Below are 22,495 nucleotides of genomic sequence, written 5' to 3' on the forward strand. Positions count from 1 at the left end.
TGCCTCAGTGTCCTGAGAAACTGGAACTATACACATGTGCCACCACACCTGGCTCATGTGACTCCCTTTATGTCCAGCATGGAACTCTCAGTGTTCATCCATTTCCTCAGGAACATGAGTGTTTCCGGAAGGCCTTTGGTGAGTGACAGGTGGGTGGATGGATGAGCTCATAGTCATCCGTCATCCTATCTTAAGAGGATGCTTGCATTTGTGGTCAGAAATTGGGTAACTCAGTTGTTCAGGGAGGAGAAAGTTGAACGTTACTCTAGTGCAGATGGGAAAAGTGTAAGAACAAAAAACTTTTTTTTTTATCTATAGGTGAGAAAAACAATATTGACAGTGTGCCCAAGCTTCATGGTAGGATGAGTGTTAACTGAATGGCATGTAATTACCTTCTTTTCTGGAGTTCAGTGTCCGGGCAAGTCCTACCTCCCAGATTAAGGCACCAGCATTCAGCATAAGAGGGAATAATTGACATTCCACACAGCAAAAGACACTTGAGAGATAACAGGTGAATGTCTCACGGCCAGTAGCGTGGTGTTTTGCATGGTGTAGATTTAGAATGTAACTTTTACAGGTAGGAAAGGGGTTAAAATGTCTGGTGCCATCTGTCATAGTAATGAGTTGTGCAAAGCCCGTTGAACCTTGTAAAACAACGTCGTGCCCAGAAATGGCCCAGACCTGAGAGTGGCATCAGGGGGCAGGGACCTGATAGATGAGGTCCTGCAGAAGGGCTGAGGGTTCTTCTTTAAACATTCAAATTTGACAGGGACCATTTTAAGTTTGGGGGTAGCTCTGTCTTCACCATTAGCGGTCATTCCTCAAAGCTATTTTTATTCCTGCGAGGGATGGCCAGACATGGGAAAGCCAAGCAGGGACTTTGAGTCACAGGTGATGATTCCATCTGCAGCCAGGGCCTTTTCTACATGGCACGTCTCTGTTCGCACTGGTTTGAGATCTGCACATAAACAGGTACTCTGGGTACAAACGGGGCCATCTGTGTGCTCTTTATAGCGATATTTCCAGAATGTGCTTTTAAAGACTGTGGTCAAATTTACCTTGGTTAGGGAAGATCGTGACTTATAAAAACCTCAAACATTTATGTTTCCCTTTCCAATATAAAAAGTGTTAATAATTTACCCACTTAAAAGCTCAAGATCAAAGAGATCATAAATACAGCGTGAATGCTATTTCAGAAACAAAGTTCAGCTATTTCTACTAACAGAAAGTGAGTGTGTGGGATACCAGTGCAAACACACAGATTTAGTGGAAAATGACTCAAGCGACAAAGATTTACAAAACAAACAGAGAACTGGTTTTTGTCATCTTTGGCTGTGGTTTTATAGAGAATGCTGGTTCATGGACTTCAGACAGTTCGCTGAAGCTGTGTGAATCATGTTAAACAGGTTTGTCCTTGGGCTCCAGATAGTACCTTGGCATTTGAGAATCATTTTAGATGAGTTTGTCCTCAGTACAAATCGTGCTGTGTTTAAAGTTCTTGGAGACACTTCCCTCTTCCAATAAAAGGCTTTTACTAGACTTTTCAGTGACATAAAGTTTAAGACATAAATACTGTTATATAGTAAAGCAGGACCAGCTCCTTTATGGTGTGTTTTATACATCTAGAGGATTTTTTTTGTTTCTTTGAGGTTTCCTTTGAAACTTCAGATTAAGTTGGTCCTTGAAGTGGAGGCTGTTAAGTCCTGGTGTTATCCATCCCAGGAAGGTGGGGGACTAGGCAGACTGATGGACCCCAGAACTCAGTTTCTGGCACTGGAAGCTGGTGTTTTGTGTTTGGAAGAGCCTCTGCCCCCTGTGTCATGCTGCAGTAAAGTATGGGTCAACATCCCCAAAATGTGCAGCTCCCCCAAAGGAAGTGGTGTCATACCCTTACCTTTCATCCACTGAACATCACATTCTTCATGAGGCTCACACTGTGGGCCCTCGTCTGCCCTGCCTGTGAGACAGGCCACGCTCAGTGCTTGTCTGCCTCTTCCATCAGGGATACTCATGCAGTCATCCTCCTCACACACCCTGCTCTCATCCGCTGCCTCCTATAGAAAGCTCCACCCTTTAATAGAGAAGGGTTTCTTCTTCTTTGAATTTTTATCTCACTCTGTGTCTCTTTAGGTTTGTATTGGAACTATTTGCAAACAGGTCTTGGCTCATCTAAAGAAAAATTGTAAGCTCCTCATGAGGCCAGACGGCATCTTATTTACCTTTGAAAACTGTACTGCACTCTGCCCTGCAGAGTACATTTTAAATCAAAGTTTGTTGAATGACTGAAGTAGAGTCTTTTTTTTTTTTTTAACACCTATGTGCACATTCTCATGACAGGCCCAGTGAAAGTTTTATCGAGGAATGACATGGTCCCCACCCATACACTCTTAAATTCATAATTTGTGATGCATACTTTATAATTATCTAGCGCTGTTGAATAAACCATTCCAAACATAGTGATGCAGAACAACAGCAATTCTATCGTGCTCACACACAGTGCGGGTAAGGAATTTGGGATAGGACACACTGGGATGGCCGGTCGCTGCTCCATGATGCCTAGGACTTCAGCTGGGAGAGAGTTGAACAGTCGGGGTCTGGTGAATCCATGTCTGAGCTGCTTCATTCGCATGCCTGGCACCTTGGCATGATGGGCTTAGCTGGGACTGGCACCCCCAGCATTTTCTTCAGTGTTGGGGAATTGGACCCTACCTTTTGAGGGGAGAATTAGCAAGGTCACATTGCAGAAGAGCATGTGGAGTCAGAGATACTTTATAAGCATCTAGAAAAATACAGTCTGCAAATGAATGCCCAAATGAGTGGCACCAACAGTGAATATAACTGGGTGATGGAGAGACATGTGGGGAAAATGTCTTGAGGGAGGAGATGCTGGGATTGGCCCTGACCTCTGGCTGAGGGACGGGGAGGAATGAGGGTCCCAGGGCAAGATGATAAGTGGGAATGAGCAACATTGTTTTGGGGAAAAAGAGGGACAGACCTAGAATGGCTGGCTGGGTGAAATGGATTGTTGTGTCTCCTAAATTAGATTTTACATTTTTGAGGGCAGAGCAGTTTAATATGTATTTACCCCAGAGGAAGATGATTTTTTTCATTCTCTAAATTGTTTCAGTAAAACTCGTAGTTCGTGTTAAATTTGTTCAAAGTTTTCATCTAATGGTGAGGTGGGAAAGGAAATAAACCTTCCCAAAATAGAAGAGGGAGAAATGAGATGGAAATATGATCAATGATATCTGTTCTTTTTAATTCCTGCTTGCAAAGACTCTGGAAACGTAATGACGGCTCAGAGTGTTCCGCTGTGATTCTAACAGCTTTAACAATCCCCTGGGATCCTATTGGCAAACTCTAAGATGATACAAGTGTCGACTTAATTTGTCTGAGCCTGAGTTTCGGTGTTTGGAGAAAGATAATACCTATGTTGAGATTATACCAGATAAGCTATAAAAGCATGTAGCCCCATCATGCACATTGGTGATCCATCAATGTTGGCTGAATCCAAATGTTACAAGTGCAGATGCTGAAAAGAACAAAAGGAAACCTCACTCAGGCATCCATCTGCCAGCGTTTCCACGCTTTCCCGAAAAGAGGGGCTCAATGTCTGTCTCTGTTATTGCATCAGGATCTCACATTATCCAGTAAACCCAAATGTTCCAGGTGAGAAATGTAATAAGGGGTATTTACTAAGTGGTTTTCATAAGGTTTTGTGGATAGGTATGACACCATTTCTTTTGAGAGTAAAATGATTAAAATAGCTAAGGTTAAAAATGAGGGAAGGTTTGAAAAGAAAAACAGTAAAGAGATGTGAGATGTGAACAGTGAGAGGAAGTTAGAGTAGAGCAAAAAAAAAAAAAAGAGTAAAGCGTCAGGTAAATATTTAATAAAACATTTTTACATGTATTGCATATTGACTGTAGCCGTAGGGCCGGTCTGCTGAAGAAAGCTGCCTTTCTTAGGAAGGGTGGTCTCGGAATGCGCCAGCGCCCTCCTGTTGGAGGCACGTCCCTTTCTGTTTCACACACTGTGCTGAAGGCTGGACATGCCGAGATGAGTGTGAGTAGCCTCTGTACCAGAGTTTAGTCTAATTCTGGAGGCTGGGGATAAGTATGTTAGGGAAGAAATGCCATTCATTGCTTTAGATGTCATCCCAGAAGGGTAAGGAGCAATGGGGACAGGAGAAGGGAGCCATATCCTGGGGGAGTCAAGAAAGATGAGGACAGAGAGAGAATGTCCCTTGGATCCGATATGGTGGTCATTAGTGACCTCACTAAAACCGGTAGGAATGGGGTGGCAAGAAGGAGAGTAGCAGAAGCCAAAGAACGAACGAGTTGTGATGAAAGCGTTGGAATTTTGATGACCTTTTTTATGACAGGTTTGGGGGCAGCTACTTTGTTCACTCGCTAAGCTGCACATAATTCAGGGCAACTGTGCCGGTTCAGTTAGCCCCCAAGCTGAGAAGACAGGCCCACTGTGGCTCGAATAACTTGGAAGTCTTGTGGGGTCAGTGTTTTGACTCGGTTCTTCATTTCAGTCATGGTTCAGGATTTTCACACACCACTAAGGTCTAGGGGAAGCTTCTCAGCTTTCTGGATACCCTCTCAGGGCTCATGAAGTGGCAGGCCTGCCCTGGGAAGGTCAGGATTCTTCTGTAAAAGCACTGAACACAACATGAAGCTCAGAGAGCCCACTCTCTGCGCTCTTCCCTTCCTATAGGCTCACACGGGGAACAGATGCTTTCCTATAACCCTGAGCATTGAAGCGGCTTTGCTCTGCCCTGGCCGAAACATCTATCCAGGACCAAATTCTTAAAACCCCAGGGGCCCTGGGGTGATTTTGAGCACAGGCCCTGAACCTGTCATAAAATGTAATGAATGGTATATTTTTAACTGCTGAGACCAGGGAGTTCACATAACCTATGCAGACTGAAACAACATAATGTTTCTTTCTGCAGTTTTGAAGCGTTTCAAAAACCACAGGATGGTCTCTCTCGTTAGGCATTGCTAGTAAGACAAAAGTCCTTAACCGTTTCTGTGCGCAGAGCCCTTTGGCAGTTGGGAAGCACATGTCCTTTCTCAGAATACACTTTTGTATACATAGAATGAAATACATAGAATAACAAAGAAATTCAATTATACTGAAATGGTTTTATCAAAATGTTTAAAAACTACATTGTGATATAATAATATACCAGCTTTTTCTTAATGCATGACGTAAGATCTACAGACATTTTGAAGTGCTGATAAGCATAAACAATATTTCAAGGTGTCTACAGCTAGAATATGGTGTGCAGTAGCTCAGATTTCTATTCATGGTAGAGTCACAGGTCTTTCTAATACTTTTGTAGTTTGATGCCTACATTTTATAATGGAAGGAAATGCTAAATTTCAGTTCAAGGTTAATAAAAATAAAGGTGTAAAATTCTTTTCCTCCATCTAAATCCACAGATGACCTGAATTCTCTTCTAGGTTAAGAACTTCTGGTTTAAGATGTACTTTTGGTTGGCAGCAGTAAAACAAACCGAAAGAAGCTGACCATTTATATGACGTGCAGTAATTGATCAGCAGTGCAGCGTTGAGGAGCTCATTACTCTGTGTGGAGTCCAAGCCCAGACCTTTTCTTTTTTGATCTTTGCCTTTTGTAAATCTCAGTGCCTCACACATAATGAACAAAGAGATTTTGAGTGGCTCTAAAAATGGGAGCAAAACATGGCCCTGAGGAGGCGTGCAGCTGATCTGTATCTTTAATCTACCCCCTGAGCCTTAGGACTTATTCATGGAGATCTGGTTCTGCTCTTTTTTATGAATAAATTTTAAGTAAAACTCCAAGTTGAACTTAATGGTAAGTAAGGGTCGAAATGAGCGTCAGCACGTAACCCCCATGCTTCTCTGCTACTGACGTGGACCTGCCTGGCCCACATCATGGAGTGCTAGGGTGATCCTAGCGCTGCATCCACCTCTTCTCACCTCTGTAAGGATTTTAAGCTAGCAAATTAAGTACGGAATTTATTACATGGTAGCTTGCATCTCAGAAGCAGAATCTGAGATGGGAATTTTTGCCAGAGATTTGTTGGAGGTGTGCTGTGAGAAGTGAGGAAAACAGAAAGGGACAGAAAAAAAAAAAAAATATTGAGTAAGGATGTGGTCCCAGGCAAAGTTTGGCCTCAATCTGATCCCATGGGGAAGCTCTGGAGCAGAGCTTATCCCGCCCAGCAGCAAGCGGGGATGGGCCCTTATCCTGGTGCATCTGCCAGCCAAGAGAATGGGGCAGGTATTAGTTTTCTAGGCCACTTCAAAAATTACAAATTCAGCAGCTTAAAACAACATAAAGTTATAATTTCACAGTTTCTGTGGGTCAGGAATGTGAGCACGGCCTGCCTGGGCTTTCACAAGGCTATACTCAAGGTGCCAGCCAGGTCTTCTCTGTGACTTGGGGTTTTGTTCCAGGCTGGCATGGCTCTTGGTGGAATTCACTCCTTGCAGCTGTGGCGCCCAGGGGGACTTGCTTTTTCAAAATTGGCAAAAGGCTCTTTTTGCTGCTTCCATCCTCTTAACTCAGCCTTCTGTGAAAGGGGCCACTTGAGTAGGCCAATTTAGGTCATCCTTTCTGATTCACTCAATTTAGCTGACTCAGCACTAATCACACCCGCAAACAACCTTCACCTTTCCCATTTAATGTAACATCACAGGAGTGAGCCATCATATGTCCAGTCCTTCCCACCCTCAAAGGGCGGGGATTATACAGGAGTGTGGGTTACTGGGGTCATTTTAGGATCCTGCCTGTCACAGGGCATCACTCTCTGGCTTCCCTGAAGATGACTCCTGTCACCCAAGGGCAGTTCTCTTGAGAAAGTTGTGGGCATAGGCAATGCCTATGGCAGCCAGGGCACTAAGGCCCCATGATCTGGTTCCAGGCTGCTCTCCTTCCCTGTCCATAGTCCCTCCCTGCCCCCCACCCTGTGATCTTGCCCCACAGACCCTTCTCAGGTGGCGGTGGTGGAGGTGTTATGGGGGCAACTGGCTTTTTTAGAGTGCCAGGAGCTCTCCAAGGTGCTCAACATCCATTTCTCTAATCTTCACAATAAGCATGTGAAGTTGAGTCTGTCGTCCCATTTTACATCTGAGCAAACAGGCTCATGGAGAGTAGGTAAAATGGCCAAGGTTACACGGTTTGTGAGAAATGGAGCTGGGACGCCCTCTGACCTTGGACTGACTTACATCACAGTCTTTGCTGTTCCTGGTTCTGCCAACTCTCTTCCTCAGATGTGTAGTGTCTATTAGACCTCCCCATTATCTTTGCCAACTGAGAAGGTGCCCCATCAGCCTGTGGAACTCCCAGGGTCACCCCTTTCCAAGGATTCTACCCACTCTGGGTCAGAAGCTATTTCTCCCTTGTTGAGCTGCCACCGCTCTTGTAAGGGAGCCTTCTCTTCTGTACCACAGCTTTTTTCTCACACTCCTCCTATTAAGGTCTCTAATCTCACTGAGAAATTTTCAGAAACAAGATACACTGATTTTCTCACCACTTATTTCCTGCTCTCATGACAGAATTTCTGGAATTGGAATTCAGTGGGTTTTTGGAGCTGTCTAGTCAGGATTTATAACTCAACTAGTTCAAACAGTTCAAGCGTTGTCTCTTCTCTTCCTGGCTGAAGTCCTGTCTTATAAGACTGTTGTCGTCAGCTGTGCTTATCATAAAGTTTTGTTTAAAATTATTTTTAGAATTTTCTCCTTTGACCTAAAATATCTGTTTACTTTTCAGTTTATGGGATTGTAAAGAAACCACACTTGGCCTCAGTTTATTCCCTGGGAAACAGGGTCTTGCTACAGGTACAGTTTATAATGAGGATTTGTTTCATGGCTGGTAGGGAGCTTTTTACAGATTTTCATATCATAGTTGCCATTTTAAAAATTGTGTTAAAGGCTGGGTGCAGTGGCTCATGTCTGTGATCCCAGCATTTTGGGAGGCCAAGGCGGGTGGATCACCTGAGGTCAGGAGTTTGAGATCAGCCTGGCCAACATGGCAAAACCCCATCTCTACTAAAAATACAAAAAATTAGTTGGGCATGGTGCTGTGTGCCTGTAATTCCAGCTACTTGGGAGGTTGAGGCAGGAGAATCACTTGAATCCGGGTGGCAGAGGCTGCAGTGAGCTGAGATCACGCCATTGTACTCCAACCCGGGCAACAAGAGTGAAATTCCATTTCAAAAAAAAAAGATTGTGTTAAAAAATAGTAATGATCGCCATTTATTCCTTGCCTACAGTATGCTAGTCATCGTACAAGGTATATTTTATAATTATACATAGTATTTATTATGTAATTACAAATAGGTTATACCTTGTACAGTGTCCTGTATGTCTCTTGCATTTATTTCTGAATTTTCTTTTCTTTTTCATCTCCATGCTTTGATCTGGATATTTCCTATTGAGAGAATACACTGAGGCCAAGTGTGATTTCATTCCCAGTCCTGTACGTTAAAAAGTAAACAACTTCTGGGTCTCTGGTCTTCTTTGCTGCTGTGTTCAGTCTCCAGTCAGATGTGTCTTGTCTTCTCAGCACCTTAACCACTGCACACACCTCGATACACTTCTTTCTCAAGTCCTGGCTGCCTTATTAGCCCTGAGCTCTTAACTTTTGTCTTCACAGAGTCATAAGACTTCCAGAAACTCAGCTCAGAAGCTCAAGAACCTAGCCTTTCAGCCACCCTTCACTTTCAGTTTCATAGCCTCCCATGCCGCACTGCTTCCAAATCTGGAAACAGCTCCAGGGAAAAGTGCCTGTACATGTGGGGTTACCTCCACCTTCTTTCCTTCTCTGTAGGACCGTAGACTCTGAAGTGCTGGCTGTCTTCATAGTTGGTTCCCTAAAAACTTTATACACACACACACACACACACACACACACACACACACACTCTCTCTCTCTCACCCTCACACACACACACTCACACATACATACACATACACACACTCATACACATACACACCACACATACACACACACACATATGGGTGTGTGTGTATATATATATATATATTTAAATGAACCTGACATTTGAAACATAAGTCCCATGATCATTTTAAACAGGGTGTGTGTGTCCCGCCTTTCGAGTTGTCTGTGGGAGGACAGAGTTTCGTTCAGTAAGTCACTCCATCCTTACTGGAACCTCAGTTTGCTTTTAAAAGAATCTTCAAGCTGATGAGAATTTTAAAGTAGCTTATAACAGTTTAACTCATTCTATGCATTATCAGTGTAAAGATAAAAGAAAAGGCATCCCACTTTTGAAGATTTCTCATTTCTTGGAGTGTCTGCAAGGTAATCATAGTTGAAAGTAGAGTTAGATGCAGAGAAATGGTAAGAAAAAATGGAGGATGGAGGGGACAAAAAGATCACATGTTTGGAAAAAGAAAAAAATACTGAATCCTTTTAAAAACACTTAGAAGATTTTCCCCAAACCAGTTATCTAGCTCACTGCTAACTGCTTATTTGCTGACCTTCTGTGTTATTTACAAATTTCGAGCAGGGCCAACCTTCCCTGTTTTCATTTAATTTATCCCGGCAGCTGCTGGTTAGCTAAGGAAGAGGGAAAACCCTCCTTTTTTTTTTTTTTTTTTTTTTTTTTTTTTTAATGGAGACAAGCAGCAATTAGGTAGGCTTCTAGGCCACATAGCCAGTTAGGGGTGGCAGGGTGCCCAGGTCCAGCTTTCTTAGGGTCATAGGGTGAGAGTGGGAATAAGTCACTCAAGAGTTTCTCCCAAATTGAAATGCATATCTTCCCCTGGCCAGGCAGACGGGGTCCCCTTTTCTCCATCTCTGCCACTGGGTCCCGGTGCAGGCCCTTACTCTTTCCCCCAAACCCCTGTGGCAGCCTCCTCCTGAACCTGTTTCTCCCCAGTTCTGCACCCATCAGTCCACTGCCACGTGGCAGCTACAGGGATCTTTTCAGAACACAGCCTCCTGCTGCCTCCATGTTGGCCTCCCTGACCCCATTAGAGGGATTTTCTTTTTTCTGAGACCTTATTTTTCTCTGTCACTGAGGCTGGAGTGCAGTGGTGTGATCTTGGCTCACTGCAACCTCTGTTTCCCGGGTTCAAGCAATTCTCCTGCCTCAGCCTCCCAAGTAGCTGGGACTACAGGTGCCCACCATCATGCCCAGCTAATTTTAGTATTTTTAGTAGAGATGGGGTTTTGCCATGTTGGCCAGGCTGGTCTTACTCTCCTGACCACAGGTGATCTGCCTGTCTCATCCTCCAAAAGTGTTGGGATTACAGACGTGAGCCACCACGCCCGGCCAAGAGGGACTTTTCTATAACAGCCCCTAGTGTCACGATTCCCCCTTCCCAGCTCTCTCTAGCTTTTAAGATCACATAACCTGCAAAGTTCCCTGAGATCTGGTTCTGCATGAATCTTCTCTTCCCCATTGCTGCCTACCAGCTTGACTTCCTGCCTTTGGGAGTCAGATGAAGTTCACTGGACATCCCATGCCCTCTCCAAACGGCTGCACCAGCCCTGCTTCGCACCTGCTCTCTGCCTACCATCCTGTCTTTCGACTGTGCCCGGGGCATTTCCTGTGGGAAGCCTGCCAGCCCTCAGTCTGAGTCTGTAGGTCCCCAAACCTCCCCTGTCCTGATATGTGTCGCACTGGATTGTCATCACTTCTGTTTCCCCTGAGATTCATTATTCCCTGAAGGTCTTTCATGTCTGTTTCCCTGGGGCTCAGCACCTTGGCTGGCATAAAGTAAGTACCCAATAAATTTCAGATGGAGCATATGTTAAGTTCCCTATAAAACCTCAGCTGCTGCAAATTCTGCCACCGACCTGGGTGATCTCCTCTGTGGGCGCTCCTTTCGTTTTCAGACACAGGAGACTCCCAGAGATTTTTAGCAGGAAAAGGTAGACTCTTGCCTTTTAGTCTGTCAGAATGCCACTTTATTAGATGCTTCAGAACTCCGGAAGCTTTGACTTAAGATTTTTCAGTTTGTAGCAGTTATTTTTTTTTAAAAGCAGTAAAATTTCGGCGACTACGGTCTGTGCCAGAGCCTTAAGCCTCTTTCTGCATCCCGAGGAGTTCCTCTGCTTAATTGCAGTGCTGAGCTCAGGGAAGCCACACTTCCAAAAACGAAAAGGAAACCACCAAAGGAGCTGCTGCTTTTCCTTTGCAGCTCAGATAAACTGGGCCCAGTGTGGGAAGGAGGGGCCAAACTGGGGGTGCTGGCCTGTTTCTAATTGCTGCACTCTCCTCTGCCTCCACCCACGCCTTGGTGTGGTTTGGGTCCCTTCTGCCCAGAGCTACTGGGACATGTAATAAGAAGCTGCTTGTCAGACTTCTTAATTAAAACAGGTTCAGGCTGTCACTGCCAGAAAGCAGCATTCGCACCCCTGCATGTCCAAATGCATTACTCATCCAAAATAAGGTACGCCACGACTCAGGTTTCCCTCCTCAGTGACCATGGCTTGAATGGCTGCATTTAGAAACGGCCCTTACTTCAAGCCCCTGTTTCTTAATTATTTGTCATTTATTCACATTCATCCTTGTGTGTGAAACATTTTCCCCCTCACCCTATATGCTGCTGTGTAAACGAGTAATTTTTTAGGATGATGTCAGAACCCAAAGTAGTTGGATGTTTTAAAAATGGTATTTTATGGACAGCAAGGAAAGTGGTTTTGCTTCTCGTTTCACTTGCTAGCTTTGGGATGGAGGGCAGTTTATTTGAGCTCCTGCACTTCTGTGATCTTGTCTATAAAATGGGGGCAATGACTGGTGCTGTGGCTCACACTGGTAATCCCAGCACTTTGGGAGGCTGAGGAGGAAGAATCACTTGAGGCCAGGAGTTCAAGACCACCTTGGGCCACATAGTGAGACCCCCATCTCTACAAAATTAAAAAAAAAGAAATAAAATAATAAAAATCAGCCAGGCATGGTTAGTACCCAGTTGTAGTCCCACTTACTCGGGAGGCTGATTCGGGAGGATTGCTTGAGCCTAGGAGTTCCAGGCTGCAGTGAGCTATGATTATACCACTTCTGGGAAACAGAGCAAGACTCTGTCTTAAAAAAAAAAAAAAAAAAAAAGGAGGTGGGAGGCAATAATCTACCAGCTCAGGTATTGTGAGGATTAAGAAAGGCAGTGTCTGTGAAGAGTTTGGCCCAGTCTCTGGAACACATTTGGTAGCCAGGAAATAGTAAATGACTTCTGTGTCCCTACCCCCATCTTCACCTACTCCCCCAAGAATAACATCATAACCGACTTATTTCATCATTAAGGATTTAAATGCAAAAGCCTTAAGACAGCCAGCCCTAGTGAAACACTGAAGAATTTCTTTTTGAACACATAAAGATTGCATTCATTCATCGCTCTTCACTCCACCGGCAGTCTTCAAGTTCTGGTTAGCAGAGTCCGCGGGCACAGGGAGGGTCTGAATCCTGGGGGTGTATGCTTTGCTCCCAGAAGGACATGGGTATGGAAGGTCTATTCCTGATATCTGGAGTTGAAGAGGAGTTTTCTGGAAATAATTTGTCCAGTGGCTCCCCCATCACTCTCTTGGAGAAGTCCTGTATTTTATTTATGTTGAATGGCTGAATCTATTCCCAGCTGAATGCTTTCCTGAATATCAGTATAAATCATCTGCCAGTCACTCAGGCTCCCACCCTGGGAGTCATCTGTCCTCTTTGCCTGGTCTCCCACGCCCCACAGCTCAGCACCCACAGGACGGCCATATCTGCCTTCCCTGCACTTGCCACTCCACTTCATCTCGGCCATCTCCTCTCCAGGGCTGCTATGGGAGATTCCCAGTCTGTCCTCCAGTGTCTCTGCATGCGTTCTACTCACCCCCAGGGCCCCGAGGAACTCTGAAGTAACACAAGCCTCTGTGGCCCCATACACTTGGGACTACCACCACTCCCTTCTTGGAGACAGTGGCAGTAAAAATAGAAACAAACAAAACGGAGTAAAATCCTCTTTGACTTTGTTTAACTGGATGCTCCCCCCAGTCTATTTAATTTCAGACTCCTGTTTACCCGACTCCTAGGGAACTGAGCTTCACAGGCCCAATCTGGGCGAATGCTGCTACAGTTTGTGGATGGGCTGCTCCCCATTTGCCTGTTCGGGTGGCTCTGAGCCCAAACATTGGTCAGCAAGGGCATCCATACAGTGACATGCTGTATGTCATGAAAAAGGAGGTGGTCCTGACATAGACAGTGTCCAGCACATATGTTAAGTGACAGAGGCAAAGTGCAGCTTGTGAGATGCCAACGCTTGGACTGCGTGGATACCCAAGTGCCCCGAAATCGGCAGGCACGGCTGCCTCTGGGGAAAGGGGCTGGGTGTCAGGGAGGGGCGGGAGCAAACTCCTCTCTTTGTGCCTCCTGGGGCCTTTAGAACCTCTACTTTTTTGAATGCAGTGCTACTCTGCTCCAGACTCCCCCAGACTTCACACACAGAGTAGTAGGAAGTCCTTGGTTCTGCCCTTGTGGCCCTAAGGTTGGCCTCGGTCTGCCTGCCTGCTCCTCTTCTCAGTCTTCCCTGCTGCCACTCTCCCCTCTCTCCCCTTTGACACTTCTCAGACTAGCCCTGCTCCACTTGGAGGTCCTTAGAGCAGCCCACACCCATCGCTGCCGAGTTCACTGTGTCAGAATGTGGGACCACCTACCAGCTTTACTCCCCCCTCTAACTCTAACTTGTGAGATGGTGGGGGCCAGAGTCCCCAGGAGGCAGTGACACTCTGCAGAAAGGCCGAGAGCTCCAGGGCTGAACAGATGTGACTGAAAATCTTTACCAGCCATGTGCCCTGGGGAACTGAGCCCTGAATTTCCCTTTTCCTTTTCTGCACAGTGGAGGATAACACGCCTTCGCTCACAGGGTGTGGGTGTGTTTCTCATCTCCCTGCAGCACCTAGCACAGTCCCTGGCACCTCGTATGCTCAGGGCATGCTTGCTGTCTTTCCTTCCTTTCCCGTCTTTTCCTTTCCTTTCCCTTGCTATCTATCCTTCCTTCCTTTCAATCTACTGTTCATTCCCTTGGGGCTTGAGATTCTTGGATTCCAGAGGAAAGAACACAGGGCCTAGTGTCAGACTGTCATCCCTGGCTCCGCTGGTGCCCACCTCTGGGATGGCACTCAGTCTTCAGGTCCCCTCTGCCCTAACACAAAATGCATATTTGTCTCATTGCAAAAGCAATTGGATCATCAAAACAGGGAGTGCAAAGGGTTAGCAGAGTGAGCGCAGATGCTGTCCCGTTTGCCCACTGGTTTCTAAGAATATTTGGAGGATGAGTAAAGTAATGTCTTCCATATGCTCAAGAGAAGATGATTTAGCACCATGCAAGGTAGAGGAGGAGAGCCCCCACCCGTCAACAGAGTGACCTTGGACAAGACACTAACGGCCCTACGCCTCAGTTATCTCATCTAAAATATGAAAGTCATAAAATCCTACCTCACAAGGGGGATTGTGAGGATCATATGAGGCAATTCATGTGGAAGGTCTTTGTAAACTGTGAAATGCTCTGCCACCGTCAGCCAGGATTAGTAGTTAATGCATGTATTTGTTTATTGTTTCAGCGGAGGGTGCAGGACGTCATCAGCCCGATCGTGTTCGAAGCAGCCTACAGCCTCGGTGAGCATGTGACTGGAGAGGAGGAGAGGGAACTGCCGCCTCTGACACCGGTTCTCCGCTGGAAAAAGGGACAGAAGATTGCCCAGAAGAATCAGGTCAGAACCTTAAAGCTCATACCCAGTACCCAAGGTGGCAGCTGCACACAGCAGAAACACTGGCCCAGAAGCCGAGAGAGCCATGGGCCTGGCCGCCTGGGGGACCACGGCCAGGGCACACCTCCTCTCTGGGTCTCCCTTTTCTGAGCTGCAAAATGATAAAATAAATGATTTTAGGGGTTACTTGTGACTACTGTGGGACTTGAGCACTTGCAGACAGTTCTCAAGCTGTGAGAAGTTATTAACCCTTTGAGGTCCTGAACTGTCTGCCACTTGGTGCCTGAAGTTGCCCCTATGCCTAGATTGTTTTCAGAGCTTGGAACTGGCAGGATAGTAGGTGCTTCATGAATGTTTTATTGGTGGGAGAATGAGTGAGGTGAAGGAGCGAGAATGGTAGCTTGCTGAATGGGCAGTTGAATTACAGAATGCCCAACCCAAGAGTCCCTGGAAACCAGAGCACTGGGGCAAGGTGGGTGGCACACACTCATCGGATTCTGGGATGTGCTGCTGTGTAGAGAAGCTTTAGCGCGATGTTGGCTGCACGGCTCGTATGAGGCACGAGTGAGCCTGTGCCTGATTCTATGCAGCAGCACTGGCCAGCTCTGAGGCCTGCAACACTGAGTGCAGTGCAGGAAATATGCAAGGAATCTGCAGTCCCAAGTCTGTTTCAGATCTTTTCCTGAAACCCAAGATCACCATGGATTCAGAAACCTGGGAAGGTCAGGAAAAACTGTGGGCTAACCCAGCCTCCTAGGCAGAGTAGGGGCAAAGCTGTGGAACCACCTTTTCGAGAGCTTCAGACCATTCTGAGTGTAGGGGAAAACTAGCAGACTGTGACCCATGCCTTGTAGATTAGAGTTGTAAGCTGAACCACTGAGAAGTGTTTGGAGTCTGAGATGTCCATCCGGGTGTTCACGTAAGCGCTGAGATTTTTACAAGGCATCCCATTTTCTCCCAAAGCCTCTTCCCCATCATCGTAAGTGGGATTCCCTAGGAGCAGAGCCTGAGACAGTAATTTGGAAGCACTTGGTCTAATGATACTGTGCTTTTAGGGAAAACCTGTAAAGGAAAGGCAGGGGGCTGAACACGGTTGTGGTCTCAGCTACAGTCTGGCAGAGGGACTCTGGAACAAAAAATACACCAAAGAGTTGTCTTCGCCTTGAGGCAAGAGGGCTGGCCTTTTGTGCCCCATATCATTCAGCCTTTGACTGGCCCTGGGATGGAAGGGGAGTGTAACCCTCCTTGAAAGGGATCCTTTCAGCTGAGGATGGTTCTCTAGAGGAATGCTGATGTGAGCTGTAAGCAGCCGACATGCACATCAGCCGGGGGAAGGGCCACAGTTAACTGTGCCCACTACACATCAGCACACATTCTCTGGGGAATGCTGCCAAGAGGCTTTGGTTTGAAACATGAACCTTCTGTCACAACACAAGTTCCCCAGAAGAGTGGCCTGTAAGTCCTGCTGGCCACTGATACTTGGAACAGGCCCTGGGGGAGTGAGGGAGGACACATGGTTCTAAGTGGGTGGGCAGAGTAGACAGCCTGGCCTTAGGCTGAGGCGTGGAGAAGGCAAGAGAAGAGCAGAAGATAAGATGAAGAGGCTCTGCAGGAAGCTGAGGCTTCTGCCTCGACTGGGAAATACTCCTTCTGACAGTGAAGCAGGGAGAAGAGGTTGGCCTGGGGACACAGTAAAGTGTGGTATTGTGGTAACGCCTAGATAATTGGTCGCTAGTCCTAGAATTATTCTGCTTTCTGAGGTCAAATCTTACTGAACTGATAAACTTACCCATACTTGTGTAACAAAAGTTACCCAGACTTGGGGTCCTGGGAAGCATTTCAGGGTCCTCTGTGCTTGTTTGTATCTGAACTGACCCAGTGAGGTCCAGCATTTTGCTAGCCTAGATGTGCTTTCCACAATGAACCTCTCATTCCTGCAAGTTTGTTAGTGGCACAGATGTGGACCTTCTTTAGTGAAAAGTATCTTGGAACTTTTACTGACATTTTTAGATTCAAGCAGCCAATCAAAGCCAGAGATGGAGGGACTGATTAGTATCAAAGTGATGTTCTTGGTCACTTCTGGCTCAAGATGGCCAACCAGGCATAAATGTTGATGTCTGTGCCTTCTGAGACCCCATTGCAATGATTATAAATGAGAGGATTGGAACAGGGAGGACAACACTGTGAAAGAAAGGGCATCGGCTAATAAAAGAGTCCAGGAATTCTTTGGTATGCGTGAAGTAAACGTAAGAGTGTTAGTGGGTGAACCTGAACTGTACATAGAAGGACTGGGTGCCTGCCTACTCGGGGAGCATGGAAGCTGTAGCCACAGCCAGACCAACAGTTACGGGGCGGGGCGGGAGGTGGGCAAGAGTAAGAAGTGGGGCTGAAAGTGGTGGTGGTAGTGGGGGAGGCCAGTGAAATGTGAACGTTGGTATGAAGAAGGGTTAGAGTTGATTTTTCACCCTCGTTCCCGCCCCTACATGCTTCAGGCATGCAGGATAGCAAGCAGCCAGGCATCGTCTTCCCTAAAGATTTGGATAAACTGCTTAAGATTATGTGGGCGGGCTAGTTCTCAGAGAAAAGAAAGCCTGCCTTCTAGCATTTGAAGTCAGCAACATTGAGAGCCAGCTTTCTCTCCCACAGTCCACCCAAACACATTCACAGATTTTCTACTCAGTCCTTTTGCCTTAGTTTGAAATATGAATGGACAACCAAGGAAATCCAAGGTTGAGGAAAATTTGTTGCACGAAAGGAAAGACTAAAATAAACCAGTAGAATAACTCAAAAGGAAACAAATGATTCAGGGAGTATAAGAGATTATTTAAAAAAAAATTTTAAGACACAACAGCTTAAAGTCTATGCTGTAGACATAAGGAGATTTAGGAATATATTCCATTCTTTTTATTTTCTAATGGATGGGATTCTGTTCCTTTTTAAAGGGAGGAATGAAAAAGGGAAGGGCTCTTAAAAATTAAACATGTATTTGCAGCCCCAAAAACTCAGTGGAAGGATTAGAAGATAATGGTAAAGAATTTTCCAATGGAAGTGCTAAAAGACAAGTAGAAAAGAAAACAAAAGAATAAATTCACAAGGTCCTGTGTCTCCAGCTAGTAAGAATACCAGAAAAAGTTAACAGACAAAATTATGTGATAATAGAATAGCATGTTTCAGAGTTAAAGAGAGAGACTGTTTTTTAAAATTGGTGAAAACAACAATTTGCAGTCAAGATAAACCAAAATTATCGTAGACACATCATTTTGAAATGTCAGTGCTCCAAAGACAAAGGGAACATTCTAAATGTTTCCAGGGCAAGGAATGCAGGATGATGATGGCGGAGGATAAGTCAGCTTACAACAGAATGAAAGACTGAGCAGTTCGTTAGACTCTTTATTAGCAAGATTAGAAACTAAACTATGGTGAAATAAAGGCTTCAATGTTCTGAGGGAAAGTGATTTTGAAATTAGAATTTTGTGTTCAGCCACACAATCAGAGTATGAGGTAAAAATAAAGTCACTTTTCAGATAAGCAAGGACCCAGCAAGTTTACCTCCCTAGTAACCCATCCTTCCAAGGAAATTACCTTGTACTTCAACAAAACCAGGTTGACAGACAGCAGGAGAAAGATGTGGGATACAAGAAACTGTGGAACTAACTCCCCGAAGTCTAATGACAAGAAATTCCAGGATGATAACTGCAGCAAGTCTCAGAAGCAGCCACGTCAATTGAGAAGAGGAGATTAATTAACTTTCAGACGAATAAAGCCAAGCAGTAGAATGATGAGAAAGTGGCAAATATTCAGGATACAGTGCAGGTCGAATATGTTTCTTTTATGGATAAGAAAAAATAAAGGCAACCACGACCTCTCAGAAAAATAGAAATAAGATAATTATCTGTACAGGTGCTCCTTGACTCACGATGGAGTTATGTCCCAATAAATCCATCATCAGTTAAAAAGATTGTCAGTTGAAAATGTATGTAATACACCTAACCTGCTGACTATCATCGGCTAGCCTACCGTAAACATGCTTGGAACACTTACATTAGCCTACAGTTGGGCAAAAGTCATCTAACACAAAGCTTATTTTACTATAAAGTGTTGAATATCTCCTGTCATTTATTGAATACTATACTGAAAGTGGAAAAGGGTTTTATGGGTACTCAGGATTAACACACACAGCTGAAAGCACACTGGGCCTAAAGAATATTTGAACTAAAATTAACTGCTGGATGATGGGGTTACTACAGTAACAGGGTCATCCATTTCTCTCTCTTCTGCTGAGTCTCAAGAATAGCTAGTAGAAGCCACTGGGATATTGACACTTGTTGATGGCTTAGCAGGCGTGGTGTTCTGTAGAAAGGTATCAGTTGTTCACCCTTGCGATCCTGTAACTGGGATCTGCAGCTCACTGCCACCACCCAGCATCACAAGAAGCATCGTACCACATATTGCTAGCCTGGGAAAACTTTTGAAAGAAAAAATGTGAAGTATGGCTTCCACTGAATGCATACCACCTTCACACCATTGTGAAATCAACAAATTATAGAGTGAGCCATTGTAAGTTGGGTTAAAATGGTATGTCATGTTAAAATAGAAAACATACATGTCTGTATGTCATGGTTAAAATATAAAACAAATTAAAATGTGGTGATAAAATAACCAGTTATAACTATCAGATGTTTTTTGTAAGCCTCATGGTAACCACAAGGCAAAAACCTATAGTGTATACAGAAAAATAATAATAAAGCAAAGAATCAAACCAAACCACTAGAGAAAATCACTTGACCACAAGCAAGAAAGGAGGAAAGGAAAGGAACAACGGATCTGCAAAACAACTAGAAAACAACACAGTTGTGCAGTAAGTTCTTACCTGTCAATAATTATCTTGAATGTAAATGGATTGAACTCTCCAATTAAAAGACATGGAGTGGTTAAATGGATCTAAAAAAAACCAAGACCTAACTATATGCTGCTTATAAGAGACTCACTTCACCCGTAAGGACACACATAAAAGCAAAGGGATGAAAAAAACTCTATGCAAATGAAGACCAACACAGAGCAGGAGTAGTTATATCAGGTAAAATAGACCTTAAGTCAAAAACTGTAAAAACAGACAAGATCATTATACAATAAAGGAGTCATTTCAGCAAGAGGCCGTAACAGTTATAAATATACATGCACCCAACACCGGAGAACCTAAGTATATAAGGCAAATATTAACAGATATTATGAGAGAGAGATTGAAATACATCAGTATTAGGGAATTTCAGTACCCCACTTTCTACAAGGGACAGATTATCCAGACAGAAAATCAGTAAGAAAACATCAGACTTGAACTGCACTCTAGAACAAATAGATCTAACAGACATATACAAAACAGTCCATCCAACAGCTGCAGAATACACGTTCTTCTCAACTGTGCCTGGAACACTCTCCATGACAGATCACATAATAGGGCACAAAACAAATCTCAAGAAACTCAACATTGAAGTATCAAGTGTTTTTTCTCACCGCAATGGTATCAAACTTGAAATCATTAACAGGAGGAACTTCGGAAAATTCACAAATACGTGGAAATTAAATAACATGTTCCTGAATGACCACTGGGTTAATGAAATAATTCACAGAGAAATTAAAAAATGTCTTAAGGCAAATGAAAATGGAAACACAGCGTACAAGAACTTAAAATGTGGTAGGATTGTGAGTGAGCAGAAGAGTGTAAGGAAGAAAAGAATGTTGATCCTAGAAAGAGTCTATCTGAAGTAGAAGTTGTGTGTTCCTGGACTTTAACTTTGCAACTGTAGAGGGGGATACACGATTATGACACTGTCTTGGCTCAACTGTGAGCAGTAATCATGTAGCCATAATAAAATTAGCACCATTTATTGGTTTTCAGTCTTTATAATCAAGTCAAAATCAGAGCTATGGTGATAGCATCAAATGCAAATGTCATTGAACTTGATTATATAACGGTGAAAGTAGAATAAGAGAAGTTTTTAAAAATAATCTTTTAAATTGGTGAGTCAAGAGATTGCAAAACCTGATGAAACAGGAAATAGCTGTTTGTTACTTAAAATTGCGGAGGTCATCAGTAGAGCAGTGCTTCTTAAAGTGTGATTCCTGAGCCAGCAGCACCAACCTCTCTTGGGATTTTGTGAGAAACGAAAATTCTTGGTCCCACCCCAGACCCACTGTATCAGAAGCTCATGGGGTGGGCCCCAGCAATCCATGTTTTTATGTTCATTTGTTTTTTGTTTTTGAGATGGAGTCTGACTCTGTTGTCCATGCTGGAGTGCAGTGGTGGGAACCTCACTGTAACCTCTACCTCCTGGGTTCAAGTGATTCTCCTGCCTCAGCCTCCTGAGTAGCTAGGATTATGGTGGGCACCACTGTGTCTGGCTGATTTTTGTATTTTTAGTAGAGCTAGGTTCTCACTATCTTGGTCAGGCTGGTCTGAAACTCCCCACCTCAGTTGATCTGCCCACCTCGGCCTCCCAAAGTGTTGGGGTTACAGGCGTGAGCGACTGTGCCTGGCCCACAGTTTATGTTTTAACAAGATGACTGTGCGATTCTCATGCAGCTAACGTTTGAGAACCAGTACAGTAGAGCAGTTAAACTAATAATTTGCCACAAAATTATGGAGGTGAAGGAGTGGGGATCATTATGTGAGATAAATTCTTGTCTATTTTACTAAGGAATTCAGTAAAATAACATCCAGATCTGATAAATCAAAGAATAGTAATGTCAGCATGTTTTCTAAAGATATGAAAATAATCTTCAAAAGAAACATAAACAGACATGGGTAATGACGGTTGCCCCTGGAGAGCAGGACTGAGTATGGCGAGGTGTGCGGAAGGGGCTTCTTATTTTTCTAACCATGTGATTCTTTGGTTGAAATTAAAATAAAAGAAAAATATTGGTCTTAGATTGGGCAGATTGTCCAGGAGCCCGAGAAAAGTTCTGGGAGAGCAGTTCTTGCTTATTGTCCTTTTCCTGATTGTGGAAAAAAAAAAAAAAGAGACAATCTTCCAGATGTTGGCTCAGTTTGCGGCAAAGAGAGATTCTGAGAGCGAGGCCGGCTGCGGGAAGCAGAGCTGATCTTTAACCTGTGTATGTGTACAGCACAGGTTGACAGCGTCTCACTTCTTTCACAGGAAGGAATAAACTCATCAGAACTCTCTAGGTCATGTTGCCAGATAACGTAGGGGTTCACTACTTTAAATGCCTTCATCTCTTCACTGGGCCCATTTGGTACACAGGACTCTACAGAAGGGTGGACCAAATCTTGGTGACCTTTCAGAGTTGGGGGTCTGCCCCCACCGATGGCCTAATTAAAGTGCAATCGCTGCACAGTGTGTGGAACATGGGGACAGTGACCAGTACCTGTTAAGTACAGATTTCCCGATGAATCCGAGGCTTTTTGCTATGAGCTAGGAATGTGTGGGACAGCAGGGAAACGAAGCCTTGCCTCTGTAGGGTACATAGTCCTGGGAGAAGACAGGTTCTGGGACAGGGCTTTGGCACTAGGCTCTGTGAGTGAATAGCGGGATTGCTGCTAATGCAGAGCTTGGATTGGGATTCTGGGTGCTCTGGAGACAGTGGAACTTGAATGCTGCAGGCCTCCATAGGACATACAGCCTGAGGAGCACACATTTCACCTTCAAAATCTAAGGAAAGTGGCCCCATGCAGTGGCTCATGCCTATAATCCCAGCACTTTGGTAGGCTAAGGTGGGCTGATCACAAGTTCAGGAGTTCAAGACCAGCCTGGCCAACATGGCAAAACCC

General features: G+C 44.6%; 1 protein-coding gene across 6 annotated transcripts in view; it reads left to right on the plus strand.

Annotated features, from left to right (window-relative positions):
• ITGA9 (integrin subunit alpha 9) overlaps window positions 1-22,495 on the plus strand; it is a 375,338-nt gene that overhangs the window by 160,427 nt on the left and 192,416 nt on the right. For all 6 annotated transcript variants that reach the window (XM_035278480.3, XM_035278481.3, XM_054247151.2 and 3 more), the window contains one exon: window positions 14,563-14,712. In XM_035278480.3, coding sequence (XP_035134371.3) covers window positions 14,563-14,712 — 150 coding nt within the window. The remainder of the gene's footprint in view (window positions 1-14,562; window positions 14,713-22,495) is intronic.

The sequence above is a fragment of the Callithrix jacchus genome, chromosome 17 (genome assembly GCF_049354715.1).
Source record: "Callithrix jacchus isolate 240 chromosome 17, calJac240_pri, whole genome shotgun sequence".
NCBI lineage: Eukaryota > Metazoa > Chordata > Mammalia > Primates > Cebidae > Callithrix > Callithrix jacchus.